We start from the raw sequence: 16,013 nt of genomic DNA, 5'->3' as shown, positions 1-16,013 counted from the left end.
TACAGGGAGAGAGGAAATGCAATGCAAGTGATTTAGTTAATAATCTACTTTGAAGTAAAACTTTGCTATCTGCTTAGGTAGCTTACTACCATATGAATTAATAGATATGGTGTGTTGGTTTAGATAATGAGGGATTTAAGGTTTTCTTACAGGGACATGGAGAGTAACTTTTTATGTCTATACCTTTCACTGTTTCTCAAATAAATTCTGCAGATATTTAGAATCGATGTTTACCTAAATTCCACTTACAAAATGTAACTCTTTATTAAGGTATCTAAACATCAGAATTATCAATTCAGAAAATAGTTAAACCAACAGATATTACAGTAATTTACCTAAACTTTCTGTGGTCTGATTTTATTTTAAGAGAGGCAAACTGATTATATTTATTTAAATTAATGAGAACAGTCAACAACAGGCTGTTTTTAGCTTTTATTAAGAATGAATTGTGCCTCCTATAGTTTTATCTTAATAGTTAATGGTTTCCAATAATTCCTAAAGAGCTGTTCATGGCTCATCTTCAAACTGTCAAAAGCAGTTCAGAGGTCAACTGACATTTGCTTGTGTTTCTCTTTCACTTTCAGGGTGTGGGAGGAGCCTTGAACCGGTATGTTTACTTTCTGAAGCAGAGAATGGGTTGGGAGAGGCTGGGGAGGTTGGTAGATAATTCTACTGAAAACTATGGGTTCTGTGCTCTTCTCAGAAGTAAGAGTGTCACACGACTGGAGCCAGAGATCATTCCCATGGAGTTGAAGACAATGTGTCGCATCCCTGGGATGAGGGAAATGTTGAGAAAGTTCCAAGGTAGGCTGCACTTTAGAGCATAAAGAACTATGACATTTGGAATTTGTCTGTTGTTGCAGTTTGTTACTGTACCAGTCAGGCTACAGTAACAAACAGAATCCAAATGTCAGTGGCTAAAATCAGCAAGGTTTTGTTTTGAGATCATGTTATTGGTTTATGAGGATTGTGGAGTCTTTAATTTCAAATAATGGGAACCCATGCTGAGAGAACCCCACTTCCTTCCTGTTGTTGGAAGCCATGGCAAAGGTGAAGGTCATAGTGAATCATGCACTGCTCCTAAATGCATTCTTGCTAAAGTGGCACACATGGCTTCCTTGAAGATTCTATTGGTGGAAGCATGTCACATGGTCATGCCAGACTATAAGAGGGGAAGGGAGATAGTACTGTGACTAGAAGAGTATTGGGATACTTGTGAATAGTCCTAAAGAGTATCAGATTCAATGATACTTATATAGGCTACATTTGATTACAACAGTGGGCTTGAAAATGACATTAGCCGTGACATAAATAACATTAGTTCTAATCAATCTCTGTTTACTTTTTCATACAATCCTAAAAAAATATGTAGTTTCAAGGACTAAATGAAACAGTTGAAAACAGAAAAACAATCATCAATAAATGAAAGAATTGCAGTGTGTCAAATAATACAAGGTTTGGATTATTTTATTATCTGTCAAATTGATGAATTGCTTAATTTAGAAAGTCAATAAAGCCAAAATATTTCAGTCAGTTATTTTTATGTAGGAATAACTGTGTTATTATAAGTAGTTTGTTTAGTCAGTTTATGTTGTTTTTTAAACAGTATAGAATTAATTTTTATTTCTTTTTATATGCAGTTTATACCAAGTAATTACAACTGATTATGGCTAAATATTGATTTTATTACTTACCGGGAAACTGCTTTGTTCCATGATGAGAAAACCCATTTTATCAATCCTGTTCAATGATTTAATACATGTTCAGATGGGCAGATTAATATATACTAACTGCATGAAATGTTGCAAGTTATTACACTTCATAATCAGTGTGTTCATTGTCCCATATATTTTTACTGAACTTGATAGTTAATTAACCAACTCCTCAAACATTGTGTATTTTATGTCAACCATCCTTCAAAGCTTTCAATATAAAATTGAAGAGTAACATCAAAAATCTTAGAAATCTAGAGCTTCAGGTTGCCAATATTTACTTAAATTATGTAAAATACACAGAAAGTTAGAAGATGATGCAAAATATTGAAAAAAAATAGTGTTGCCAGAAGTTTTGGGGTTAAGGCATCAAATTTTGAAATTGATGATCAAGGAAGACTTCATTCAGTAGAAGGTACTTAGCAAATATCTGATCTGGACAAAAGAATTTTAGTCAGAAGAAATTAGTGCACAAGGCCTGAAACAGAATATGGAAGACTTATTCCAGAAGCTATGAGGAGATCTGTATGGCTGTGGTGGAGTGAGAGGATGAGTTGGAGAGGCCAAGAAAAATTCAAGTAGTGCAGACCTCAATAGGCAGGCCACTGTGAGTGGGATGCTTTGCCTCTGAATGAAATAGGACATCAATTAAAAGTTATAATAGAGGAAGAGAATGATTGGATCAATATCTTGTGGGCATCACTTGGTATACTTTATTGAGAATAGCTTACAGAGGGTCAGGGCTTTGTGTGGGAAAGCCCATTAGGAACCTTTGCAAAAAAATCAATCACATAGGACTGTCTACTGGACTAGGGTAGAAGGACTGGAGGGGCTGAGAAATGAACAGAATCTTGGTATAAATTAAAGGCAGAGCTGTCAAGATCTGTTGTTGGATTAAATATAAGGCATCAGAAAGGGAGAAAATTCGTGAGTGATTCCAAGGTTTAAATCACCAGAACTGGCCAATGAAATTGCTGTTTTTATTAGCAGGTAAAGATGCAGGTGAGGCAGAAAAAGGGAATTGGATTTTGGACACAACCCAATGTTGTGATGAATGTTAAATATCCAAATGTTGATGTCAGGTAGGCAGATGAAGTTTTAAGCATATGAATTTTTAAGCATAAGATGAATTTTTAAGCATATGAATGGAATTTAATTAAAGCAATGAGCCTGCCAGCCCAAGAACACATCAAGAGTGAATTGAGAAAGAGGGAGAAGGTCCCTGTTGAGATCATTGGCTTCTCCAGTAGCAATGAGGGAAAAGAGGAGGAGAAAACAGTAAGGAGACCAAGAAGATATGGCCAGTGGAGAGGGAGAGAAAGCATGATGACTGGTGTCTTTGGGAAAGAGAAGTGAATGTTTTCAGGACAAAGGTTTCTCAACAGTGTTAAGTGTTACAGAAGAGTCATTTAAGGTAAATTCTAATGACTGATCATTTATCAGTGCCTGGGCCACAGGGAAGAGGGAGCAGTTTTGTTAGTGTTTTGTTCTATCTTGGTGAGCAACTGAGTTAAATGTAGAAGAGATCAGGAGAAGAATTGGAAATAAATGTATTAATAATTGTTTCACAGGTTTATTTTCTTGTAAAAGGAGCAAATAAGTATGCTAGGGTGGGAATGATGTATCAAGGCATGACATATATTAAATAGACCTGACAAAATTCTCTGCAGACACACTTTTCAGTTCCAAAGTTTAGAAAAATCACACAATCTCTTGGACTTTAAGTATCCTCATTTATAACATGAGGATGATAATAGCACCTTGAGGGTGGTTACATGGCATGGCCAGATAATGAACTCCATATGTGACCCACTCAGGTTTGAGCATCAATAATAGATAGCTAGAAATGGTTTAGAGACAAATAAAAGAAACAGTCATCATATTAGAGGTTATTATTATATACATAATAAAATATGATTGATGAAATTTACTATATTTTAATGTTTACCCAAAAAAGACATTGAATATTTTATAGTCTCCCTTCTTCACTGAGGTAACTTCATAAGTAGATGCATTTATTAAGCATATATATAAAAAAATTCATATCAATCTCACTGGGTCTTCACAGCATCTATTGTTTCTATTGTTACATAGCAAATCACCACAAACTTAGCCACTTAAAGCCACATCCATTTATTAATTCACAGTTCTTCAGATCCAGTGCCCACATGGGATCAGCTGACTTCTCTGCTTAGGGTTTCATAAATCAACATCAAAGTGTTGACCAACCTGGGCTTCTCTAAAGGGTCTGGGGAAGAGTCCTTTTTCAACCTTACCCAGTCTGTTAACACATAAAGCAGTTCCTTGAAGTTTTAGGACTGAGATCCCCATCTCCTTTCTGATTATCTGTTGGAGATCACTTCCTTTTCTCCTCCACTGTGGCCCACTCCATCTTCAAAGGCAGCAAGGAAAATGAAATCCAAATTTTTCTGATTTTCCCTTTTGCCATCAACTTAATAACCAAAGAACCTCGCTAACTGTAAAGGGTAATAATTTCCTTCTTGTCACATTGTATAACACAATCATGAGAGTCCCACCAGGGTCTGAAGGTCATGAGGCTCATCTTAGAATTCTTCCTGGTAGGAAGATTTGAAGTGGTGTATTTTATATTAATGAAATCTGCCTATAGGGTTTGAGAAGAAAAAAAAATATCCCAAGGAGTTGTAAGTTTTATTTGAAATGTGGATCTTCCAAGGAACATCACAGTGCTTTGGATAGAGATAAAAAGGACTCTAAATGGTTATGCACTAGGTTTGTCTTATCATCAATGCTTATGTTTTCATCGAGGCAGTAATTAGTCCTGGGTTATACAGATGTAGCAGTGAAATATATCCAAAGCAACGAAGCATATACTCATCGACCTGCAAGGTGACACACTTGTTTTGTTATCTTCAGTTTTTAGAGAATGAGAAACAATGTGACAGTTCTCATTATCACCAACAGTTTCCTAAGTTTTCACCAATCATTTCTGTTCTTTTTACATGTTCCACAAAATTCTCTCCACAGTTGACATAAAACTGGATCCTGCCACGGCACATCCTAGCCTCCTCTTGACTGCTGACCTACGCAGTGTGCAGGATGGAGAACTGTGGAAGGATGTCCCCAACAACCCTGAGCGATTTGACACATGGCCCTGTGTCCTTGGTTTGCAGAACTTCTCATCAGGGAGGCATTACTGGGAAGTTGTGGTAGGAGAAAGAGCAGAGTGGGGATTAGGTGTCTGTCAAGACACAGTGTCAAGAAAGGGAGAAACCACACCATCTCCTGAGAATGGGGTTTGGGCCTTGTGGCTACTGAAAGGGGGTGAGTACATGGTCCTTGCCTCCCCATCAGTGCCTCTTCTCCACCTGGAACGGCCACACTGCATTGGGATTTTCTTGGACTATGAAGCAGGTGAAATTTCCTTTTACAACGTCACAAATGGGTCTTATATCTACACATTCAACCAACTGTTCTCTGGTTTTCTCCGACCTTATTTTTTCATTTGTGACACAACTCCTCTTATCTTGCCACCTTTGACCAAAGTGGAGTTAGAAAATTGGGCATATAGGGGTCATTTGGATGATCCTTCCTAAAATTCTGTTCCTGGGATACTCCCTAAGCCTAGCAAAGTTTCCTAGAGTAGAATGGAGCATATGAATGTGTGAAGGCTCAACAGATGTCCCCATAGGTCAGCAGTTTACTCCTTGTCACTATGGAAATTTTCCCATAGGGGAAAAAGAGAAAAATATAAAGCATTTGCATTTGGATGAGGATTGTATGGTATAATAATTTTAGAAATGGACCAGTCTCATCACTTTTCCACAAATGACTCCATTATGTTTCTTATTTTTTACATTATTTAAAGTATTATTGATTTACAACATTGTTCCAATTTCTGCTGTACAGCAAAGTGACCTAGTAATATATATATATTACTATATAAAATGTAGTGCGTGTGTGCGTGTGTGTATTATTTTTCTCATATTATCTTCCATTATGTTCTCCCAAGAGATTGGATGTAATTCCCTGAGCTATTCAGTAGGACCATGTTGTTTATCCATTCTAAATGTAATAGTTTGCATATAGTAACCTCAAACTCCCCATTCATTCCACTTTCTCCCCCTCCCCCTTGGCAACCACAATTCTGTTCTCTACTTTCTTGATAAAGTTTTCTTTAAATGAATGGAAGTCGTATTCAACAAGATATTTATCAATTTAATGTCTCATTCCTCTTAACATCCCTTCAGTGTCTTCCATATATTAAAAATTATAAATGACAGTTCATAAATTATTCAAAATAGTCCAATATTGTCCTAGCATCAGATCCATCATTCTCTTTCTCCTTCACCTTATTTTCCTTCTTTTCTTCTTATTCTCTCTTCTTTCTCTCTCTCAGTCTTTCTGCCTCTACATCTTTCTCTCTCTCACTTTTTTTTCTTTTTATTGCTTCATTTATTATTTTGCTTTATACCTCTTATGGTTCAACCTTCCATTTCCTTCTAGGTTAATATATCACAGAACCATCCCTTTATATTCATGATTCCTATGACTAATCAATCACTCTTTAAATCGTCTTTACTCAGGGGTGAGTTTTTGAGAATGATGAAATCCATTCCTCTGATTGTAACATTGCTGAATCTTGTGCTATACCCCTTGCAACTTCTTCATTATCTTTGGATACAGTTTTTATTAATTTAAACTTGACTTACAATATTGTGTTAGTTTCAGATGTACAGCATGGATATATTTTTTAGAATAGAAATTCCTCAGAATTCTGACTCAATTAGTTATTTGCCCTAGCTATATACTAGTTTTAAGTCTTCAAATAACCCCTCTGCCTCTCAGTCTCAGCTATTTAGTGTGATTCCTGTACCTGGAACAATGGAACAATGATATTGACCTCACAATGTTTTGGGAATTAATTAAGGTTGTGGTTTATGTGATGGGTTTAAATTCAACTTTATTATTTAAATATAATATAAAAATGACCATAAAAATGAAATAATGATAATATTTGACTAATTTTTAAGGTTTATCCTATACATGTTCAACAAGATTATTAAAAATTATTGAAAGATAATTTCACTACTATCTTTCTCTATATCTATGTCTGATAAGCAATTTCTAACCACATACTAAAATGCTTAAGTAGGAGTTCTCATTGTGGTTCAGAGGGTTAAGAACCCAATGTTGTCTCTGTGAGGATGTGGGTTTGGTCCCTGGCTTTGCTACATGGGTTAAGAATTTGTCATTGCCATGAGCTGCGGTGCAGGCCATAGATGTGGCTCGGATCCAGTGTTGCTATGGCTGTGGCGTATGTTCAGCTGCAGCTCTGATTTGACCCCTAGCCTGGGAACTTCCACATGCCACATGTGTGGCCCTAAATAAATTAATTAATTAATTAAGAAAATAATATGCTTAAGTGCTAAGTGTTTAAATGCTAAATAATCATGAAGGAATATAAAGTTGATATAACATCATTCTGATAATTATCTGCCAAGTCTTTAATCCTCCACTTTAACTCTACCTTGAATTTTCAGGAGTTTTCTCTTCCAGAGATTTCTTTGAATAAAATCTTTTACATTCTTTGCAATAATATTACTTAGTTTTCTTTCTATATTTCTGACATATTTCTTTTCAGACTTATTGAATTTGGAGGAGCATTATGGAGTATAATAATTTTAGAAATGGAGAAACTTCATCAATGTCTCCACCTATTTTTCGATGATGCCTTGTATTAAACAAAGCTTTTTGTACCTTCATGTTTGATACATTTATGTTTAATCATGAGCAAACCATTCTCCTCTCTGTCTCTTTTAGAAACAGAGAAAATAATAATGTCCCCTTACTTCCTTTTTGTTAATACTTTATACACCATGCATGCACTAAGCCTTTTCCATTCATGATCTAAATAGGAAACAGGCTCAAACCCTGGGTCTCCATACATGCTTCCCCATCAGCAAAGCTTAAATGGGGCCTGGAAACTTAGTGTAACACCTGAGTATTCATGTTGCTATAGCATTTCATGACAGGAGTCATGATGGAGAACATATACTCAGAGCAGTAGGGCTCCTTTCCCATAAGGATCAAGAAGGACAGGGTCACTGGTCTAAGATCATGTCACACCTGGAGGTTCCACCTATTCAACAGGACAAGGAAGCCTCATGGGCTCAGGCCTTTCACTCTCTTCAAAGGATAAAAAGGAAATCCCAAGAATATCACCTCCCCACCAAGAAAGCTAACATCCTAGTCTCCACTGTCTTCCTTTAACACTGTTATCTCATTGTACAACAGACTCCCAGACTCAGGAATATCTGATCACTTGTTCCTTCTCTGACTCTGACATCCTTTCCCTTACTTCACTTTTTATTCTTCTCCATTTATCCTGGCTTCCTGACTGGGTTTACATTAGGCACTTCTTGCCCTCGGGCCTTTCTGCCAGCTGTGCCCACTACCTGCAATTTCCTTTGCCCAGATTTCTTTTTAATTCATTCCCTTTCTTTTTTAAGCATGCTCAAATCCATCTTCTCAGTGAGAACCACACAATCTGACCCATGCCAAAGCCCTCTCACCCTCCCATTCCCCTTCACTGGGTCTAATGGAGGCACTTTCCTTCAATATAGTGCTTATCAATTTCTAATGTATTATATTGTTATTCTATTTATGGGGTTTACTTTTTCCAATTTTGGTTTTTGTTTGTTTTTTGCTTTTGCCTTTTCTGGATAGAATGTAAGCACCCTGAGGGGAGGGACCTTTGTGTATTGATAATGATATGTTTGCCATATTTCAAACACCCCAAGTACTGCTTTGTGTGTGGCTATCATTCAGTGCCTATTTGTTGTATAAATAAATGGTTAACTTTTGGCAGGGGGAGTTAAGTGATGGACCTGAAAATATTTTGTGAAATATGACATAATAGTATTATTACTATTATTATTAATATAAAATAATATAGTGGTATTATTACTATTATTGCTCAAGCATTGGCTCCATTGAACCTCCTGTAGCTTTGATTCCTTATGAAAAAACAGCAGTGTCTTTGATTTATGCATTGCTTTGTTTGCAGTCTCTATGCCAATTCTCTTACTCACTAGGAGTTCAGAGAATGTTACATAAAATTATATGTACTAAAAATATCTTCTTAGGTCAGTCCTCATAAACATAAACAAAAATAAAGCAATGGGACCTAATCAAATTTAAAAGCTTTTGCATAACAAAGGAATCCATTCAAAAAATGACAATCTCTGAATGGGAGAAAATAATCTCAAATGCTGCAACTGGCAAAGGCTTAATATCTAAAATATGAAACAACTTATACAACTTAATAGCAAAAAAAAAAAAATCAAAAAATGGGCAGAAGACTTGAATAGATACTTCTCCAAAGAAGATATACAGATTGACAACAAGCATATGAAAAAATACTCAACAAAACTAATTAAGGCAATGCAAATCAAAACTACATTGAGGTACCACTTCACACTGGTCAGGATGGCCATCATTACAAGTCAATAAGTCACAAATGCCAGAGAGGGTTGTAGAGAAAATGGAACCCTCCTAGACTCTTGTTGGGTATGTAAATTGGTACAACCGCTATGGAAAACAATATGGAGGCTGCTCAGAAAATGAAGTATATAATTACTGTATGACCCAGTGATGCCACTCTTTGGCATATATCTGGACAATACTTTCATCAAAAAAATGCATGCACCCCTACATTCATTGCAGCACTGTTCACAATAGCTAAGACCTGGAAACAACCTAAATGTCCATTGACAGATGAATGGATTAAGAAGATGTGGTTTATATACCCAATGGAATACCACTCAGCCATAAAAAAGAACAAAATAAGGCCATTTTCAGCAACACAGATGGTACCAGAGATTCTCATACTAAGTGAAACAAGTCAGAGAGACAAATACCATATGATATAACTTATATCTGTAATATAGTATACAGTACAAATGAACCTTACTACAGTAAAGAAACAAACTCATGGAGTTCCTGTCATGGCACAGAGGAAACCAATCTGACTAGGAACCATGAGGTTGTGGATTTGATCCCTGGCCTCACTCAGCATGTTAAGGATCCAGCATTGCTGTGACCTGTGGTGTAGGTTGCATACGCAGCTTGAATCTGGCATTGCTGTGGCTCTGATGTAGGCTGGTGGCTACCGATCCGATTAGACCCCTAGCCTGGGAACCTCCATGTGCCACATGTGTGGCCCTGAAAAAAAGACAAAAGACAAAAAAAAAAAAGGAATAAAACTTTGAGAACAGACTGTGGTTGCCAAGGGGGAGGAGGAGGGAAGAGAGGTGGACTGGACATTTGGGGTTAATAGATGCAAACTATTCCATTGAAGTGGATAAGCAATGAAATCCTACTGTATAACACGGAGTTAAAGAATATATATATGCATGAGTTAAAGAATATATATATATATATATGACTGGGTCACTTTGATGTACACAAAATTTGACAGAAAAATGTAAATAAAGTATAATAGAAAACATAAACAAAAAATTATATATACTAAAACTTGCAGCAATTGACTTTCATTCTTTATGAACCTTTTTATCTTAACTGCACAGTAGGGCAACCTCCTTTCCCTACAGGATGTCTTGGGTCTGCTTTCCCCATCATCACTTCCCTACCACCTTGCATCCCGCTATTATTTTATGTTGGACATTTTTCTAGCCCAAAAGTCAAAGATGACTAAAATCACAGAGAATGATTAAAAAGTCAATCTCAAACATTAGATTCTATTTTTTCTTAAGCTGTATCTCTCCAGAGCTCTATTTATAGTTTATCAGAGGACTGGACAATTGATTCAAATAACAAATTATATCACCTTCCCCACAACCCAATCATGTTACTGACTGATTTTTTTTTGGGCTTATCAGACACAACCTAGATTCTAGATTTATAAGGAGATCCTGCTGAATAGCATTGAGAACTATGTCTAGATACTCATGTCGCAACAGAAGAAAGGGTGGGGGAAAAAACTGTAACTGCAATGTATACATCTAAGAATGACCTGACCCCCTTGCTGTACAGTGGGAAAATAATAAAAAAATAAATAAATAAATAAAGTGAATTAAATACTTATGCTAATTATTCTAGACTCTGAATGAATGGAATGAGGAGGAGGATAATATGTTGGTCTTGTTGGAAATAGGAAGTAATATAGCTTCATCAGTAGGGAGAAGGAACTGAGTTAATTTACAGTGGTGATTTTGGTGCTTATTGTCCCAAAGGACAGGGAAATTGGGAACATTGGGATTTATTAAATCTGTCTACTCTCCAAGAACCAACCCTTACATGCACATTTTCTGTGTGCTTCTGGGAACCTCTGTGAATTTACTTTTCTATTCTTAGAGTGAAGGATGGAAGTGGTCTGCTTCTGTATAAAATACATATTGTACAAATCTACCAGTTCTCCTCATTTACTCATGTGAAATATTCTCTTTGCTCCCTGATTCTGTAACTATGTCTACTCAAAAGAACCCAAATAATTGTTTTGATAAGTTTTCTGCCCAGTCGACAAAAAAAAAAAAAAAAAAAAAAAAAAAAAGCCTGTTTTACTCAGATATTACATGGCCATGGCAGGGACTCGATTTCTATTCACTTATTTATGCTATTGTTATTGTCATTATTATTATTATCATTATTTTTAACTTCATCCTTGGGATATCATATTGCCTTTATAGCAGCATTAAAACAAAATAATATATACCCAGTATAATAAATCAGGAGTTCAAAATACTTGCTCAATTCTCCCCAAATTAGGTTTTTAGACTAAAGTATAAATTTATCTGAGTTCCATTCATGGCTTAGTAGTTAACAAATCCAACTAGGATCCACGAGGATGCAGGTTCAATCCCTGGCATTACTTAGTGGGTTAAGGATCTGGTGTTGCTATGAGCTGTGATGTAGGTCACAGACATGGCTCAGATCACATGTTGCTGTAGCTGTGGTGTAGGCCAGCAGCTGTAGCTCCGATTTCACCCCTAGCCTGGGAACTTCCATATGCCGCAGGTGTGGCCCTAAAAAGGAAAAATGCATGTATATATGCTGACATCTCCTTTCAAATAAATAAATAAGTAAATAATTTTCCCTGTCAGGTCCCTAAATGAATGATAATTCTCTATTAAGTAACATAGCTGTAAAGTGTTTCAATTATCTAGGACAATGGGTTCTTTTTTTCCTTACATAAAATTCTTATTAAAAAAAAATAGAGGGAGTTCCCGTCGTGGCACAGTGGTTAACGAATCTGACTAGGAACCATGAGGTTGCGGGTTCGGTCCCTGCCCTTGCTCAGTGGGTTAACGATCCGGCATTGCCGTGAGCTGTGGTGTAGGTTGCAGACGTGGCTCGGATCCTGTGTTGCTGTGGCTCTGGTGTAGGCCGGTGGCTACAGTTCCGATTCGACCCCTAGCCTGGGAACCTCCATATGCCGCGGGAGCGGCCCAAAGAAATAGCAAAAAGACCAAAAAAAAAAAAAAAAGAGAAAAAGAGAAAAAGAAAACAAAAAGGCTGGGGGTGGGAGGTGGGGAGACCCTTTTTAGAATGCTAAACTTGTGTCATGACTCTGAAAATTAATAAATTAAGAATGTTTGTTTACTGTAAAAAAAAAAATAGAAAAATACTTCTGTTTTCAGTAGGTTTAAGGAAAAAAAAATGACTCTTTCCAGGTAGGCTAGAAATGATTATACTTCAGTTGTTTTTTTAAATATACAATAGTTCTTGGAAATAGTGGGAGGAAGCAAATGACTTATCAGTATTTATGTTTAGAGAATAAAAAATGAATTCTCTAGAATGTGTACATGTAGGTGTAACTGTGTCACCCTGCTGTACAATAGAAAAAAAATGTATTGGGGAAATAACTATTAAAAAAATAAATAATTAAAAATAAAATAAAATAAAAAACGAACTCTCAATTTTGCTTACGTGAAGTAATAAATCCTGTTCATACCAAGGGACAAATTCTCATGGTCCCCATTTTCTGTCTGGACCTTATGGGAAATTATAGATTCGATGTGATGCATAGCTATGGCACACTTCAGTGTATGTAGTAATGACCCTTGTGGATTCAGAAGTTTCCCCAGAGCTGGGCTTATCTGTTGATGAACCCAGGCCACCATCATATACCATTCCTATTTTTCCTCAAGAAAACTGCATCTTATTGTCATAGCCATAAACTCCTCTGCACAAATAGCATGATCCATTCCATTTATAGAGGAATAGACCAAACCCAGGAAAAGGGCCTTCATTTCCTCCTGACTTAAGTGCCCATATGCACTCAGGAGAGGAGAAGACATGGCACAATCCTAGGAAGATCCTCCCATTAGATTTGCACCTTCTAACATCTGATTTTTAATGATATCTGATGGCATACAAGTTAAAATAGTGAGTATATTTCTGTATTTAGGAACGGATATTGCGATTTATAAGAAATGTATGTGTGGTCATTTTGATGATCAAAATTTGATTCTCACATATGTTGGTGTTCATCTACAGTCCCTGACTCACACCTCACTAAACCCTTGGAATTTACAAAGTATTGAAAGTGATAATGATGTCTTTTGTTATGTTAATGAAGTGACTTTGGAAAGCACTGAAGGATGGGGATGGTTGCCAGTGGACAACTATGTGATTAGAAGGTTGGACTTTTCTGTCCCACCTCTTGACCTCTGGGGAGGGGAGAGAGGCTAGAGCTTGAATCAATCAATCAATCTCCAATGGCCAATGATTTCATCAATCATACCTATGAGGGAGTTCCTATTGTAGCTTAGTGGACATGAACCCAACTACTATCCATGAAGATGCTTGTTCTATCACTGGCCTTGCTGAGTGGGTTAAGGATCCAGTTTTGCTGTGAGCTGTGGTATAGGTCACAGATGTGGCTTGGATCCCTCATTGTGTGGCTGTGATATAGACTGGAAGCTGAAGCTCCAATTCGACCACTAGCCTGGGAACTTCCATATGTTCATATGGCCATAAAAAGCAAAAAACAAAACAAAAGCAAAACAAACAAAAAACATACCTATGAATAAAGCCTCCATATTAATCTAAAAGAATGAGGTTAGGAGAGCTTCTAGGTCAGTGAACATGTGGTGCTGAGAGGGGAATGCCTCTCTCTGAGGGAGCATGGGAGTCCCATGCCCTTTTAACATACCTTGCCCCATGCATCTCTTCCATCTGTCTGAAATCTTATAAAATATAAATATATCTGAGTTATATCTTTTTTAGGTATACTGGTAATCTAGTAAGTAAAACTTTCTCCAAGTTCTATAAGACATTCTAACAAAGTAATCTAATCCAAGGGAAGGAGTCATGGGAATTTCTGATTTATAGTCAGTTGGTCAGGAGCATAAGTAACAACCTGGACTTGTGACTGGTGTCTGAAGTCCAAGGAGGAGACTGATGGACCCTCCAATCTTTAGCCAGTTGGTCAGAAGGACAGGTAATAGGCTTGAAATTGGCTTCTGAAGTTTTTAGGGGGTGGAAGAAGTCTTGTAGTGCTGAGCATTTAATCTATGAAATATGATGCTTTTTCTGAGTAGATAGTATCAGAACTGAGTTGAATTCTTGGATAATCTGATGCTGTCCAGGAACTGTTTGTTGGTGTGAAGATTCACACACCCCTCTGTTGGAAAATTGGGTCACAGGACCTTTAACAAAGGAGCTCCATCAAAAGTCTACACTTCTTTGTTGGTTTGCTAAATTTTAAAAAGCCATATGAAATGTCTCAAAGGAAGAGAAAAATAGAATATCAGAAACATCCTCCCTGCTCTTAAAAAAATTCTGATGTATGACTAACACACTAAAAACTATAGACATACGCATACATAAAACTCATATTTTTGATAAGAAAGCAATAAATTTACCAACACAAGATGAGTTTTAAAAGATTACATATAAAAGTACTGAAGGGACAAAATATGAAGAAACATAACAGAATTTTTTCTTTTCTTTTTTCTTCTTTGATTTTTAGGACCTCACCCACAGCATATGAAAGTTTCCAGGCTATGGGTTGAATCAGAGCTGCAGCTGCTGGCCTACACCACAGCCACAGCAAAGCAGGATCTGAGCCATGTCTGCAACCTACACTACGCCTCGGCAACACTGGATCCCCAACCCACTGAGTGAGGCCAGGGATCAAACCTACATCCTCATGGACACTAGTCAGATTTGTTTCCACTGTGCCACAATGGGAATTCTGAAAATTTTCTTTTTTCTTTTTTTTTTCTTTTTTCTTTTTTTTTTTTTTTTTTGGTTGGGCCTAGTGTTTGTTAAGAAATACAGAGATTCGTCAAGCAAACATGAGAAAATGAGATCCAAGATGTGTATTTCATTTAAAAAATGTCATAGAAGGAGATGGAAAAATTTCAGCTCTTGACTGAGAATATCTAGGCATATGCCTCCTTCTTTGAAATCATCACTCCTATTTTCTTTCATTTGCATCATAGCCACATTTTTTCTGAGCTTAATATTATTTAATTTTCAATATTGAAAATGATTTGGAAGTAAACTAAAATATTTAATCATATGATATGGTCTCCAGAAATTGAAGAAAAATTATATTACTTTGACTTGTTTAAGTATGGGCATTTTTGAGGTGAAATGCAGAATTTGGGGGGCAACAGTGTTCATACTCTTTAACTAGCATCTACAGGGAAAATAAAACTTGCCTTTTAGAACATTGTCAGCGCACATGGTCCTAAATACACAAGTTAAACATTTGCTTTACAAAGCAATAGTATCCTTCAGGCAGGTCATCACCTCTGCTATCTCTAATTTCACAGAAAATCATACCTAATAAATGTGAGTTGGCAGTCATTGGATTCATTTCTTGGTCTTTCCATGAGTCATCACCCATGTATGTGGAGAGGGCTCATGTTTCTCCATTTCACTGCCTGTTACTGTCTTGCAGGTTTTCTAATTTTGACCAATGAAGAGGGTTTTCCAAACATAGACAAGACTTCAACAGCCACATTAAGCATTTAACTGTTCATTCTTTTAGCTCCCATGCTGTGACCCTGTATACAAAATTTTAAAATATTAAAATTTTTGTGCTAGCAGCAGGGATTGTGAACACTTTGGTTCAGATCCCTAGTGGTTAAGACAATTGCTCCTGTCTTATTCCAAGAGGAGAAAAAAGGGAGAATTGTTGCCAAGTAGAATTGCAGAGATAGAGTTTTTTGGGTGAAGGAGAAAAAAACAGCTTTTATTTCTTCACCAAGCAAAGGAGGCTACAGCAGGCTAATGCCTTAAAGATTGTGCCTCCCTGCCACCACTTCGGGGAAGAATTGCAGGGAA

General features: G+C 36.7%; 1 protein-coding gene across 5 annotated transcripts in view; it reads left to right on the top strand.

The window, feature by feature from the left end:
* TRIM58 (tripartite motif containing 58) overlaps positions 1-16,013 on the top strand; it is a 40,797-nt gene that overhangs the window by 12,292 nt on the left and 12,492 nt on the right. For 2 of the 5 annotated variants that reach the window (XR_014836613.1, XM_085010104.1), the window contains exons 4-5: positions 585-607; positions 704-804. The exons of 2 other annotated variants lie outside the window; for them this stretch is intronic. Coding sequence is in view for 2 of the 3 variants with exons in the window: in XM_085010104.1 (XP_084866230.1) it covers positions 585-607; positions 704-804 (124 nt within the window). In the remaining variant the exon portion in view is untranslated. Of the gene's footprint in view, positions 1-584; positions 608-703; positions 805-4,718; positions 8,568-16,013 lie in introns of those variants that run through there. One more of the 5 variants, XM_021083395.2, reaches the window with a different exon arrangement.

The sequence above is a fragment of the Sus scrofa genome, chromosome 2 (genome assembly GCF_054392235.1).
Source record: "Sus scrofa isolate SSC_HxYL_T2T_F1_AM1 chromosome 2, Sscrofa_HxYL_maternal_Yorkshire_Landrace_v2.0, whole genome shotgun sequence".
NCBI lineage: Eukaryota > Metazoa > Chordata > Mammalia > Artiodactyla > Suidae > Sus > Sus scrofa.
Note: the sequence above shows the minus strand (reverse complement) of the source record. Positions and strands in the feature narration are given on the sequence as shown.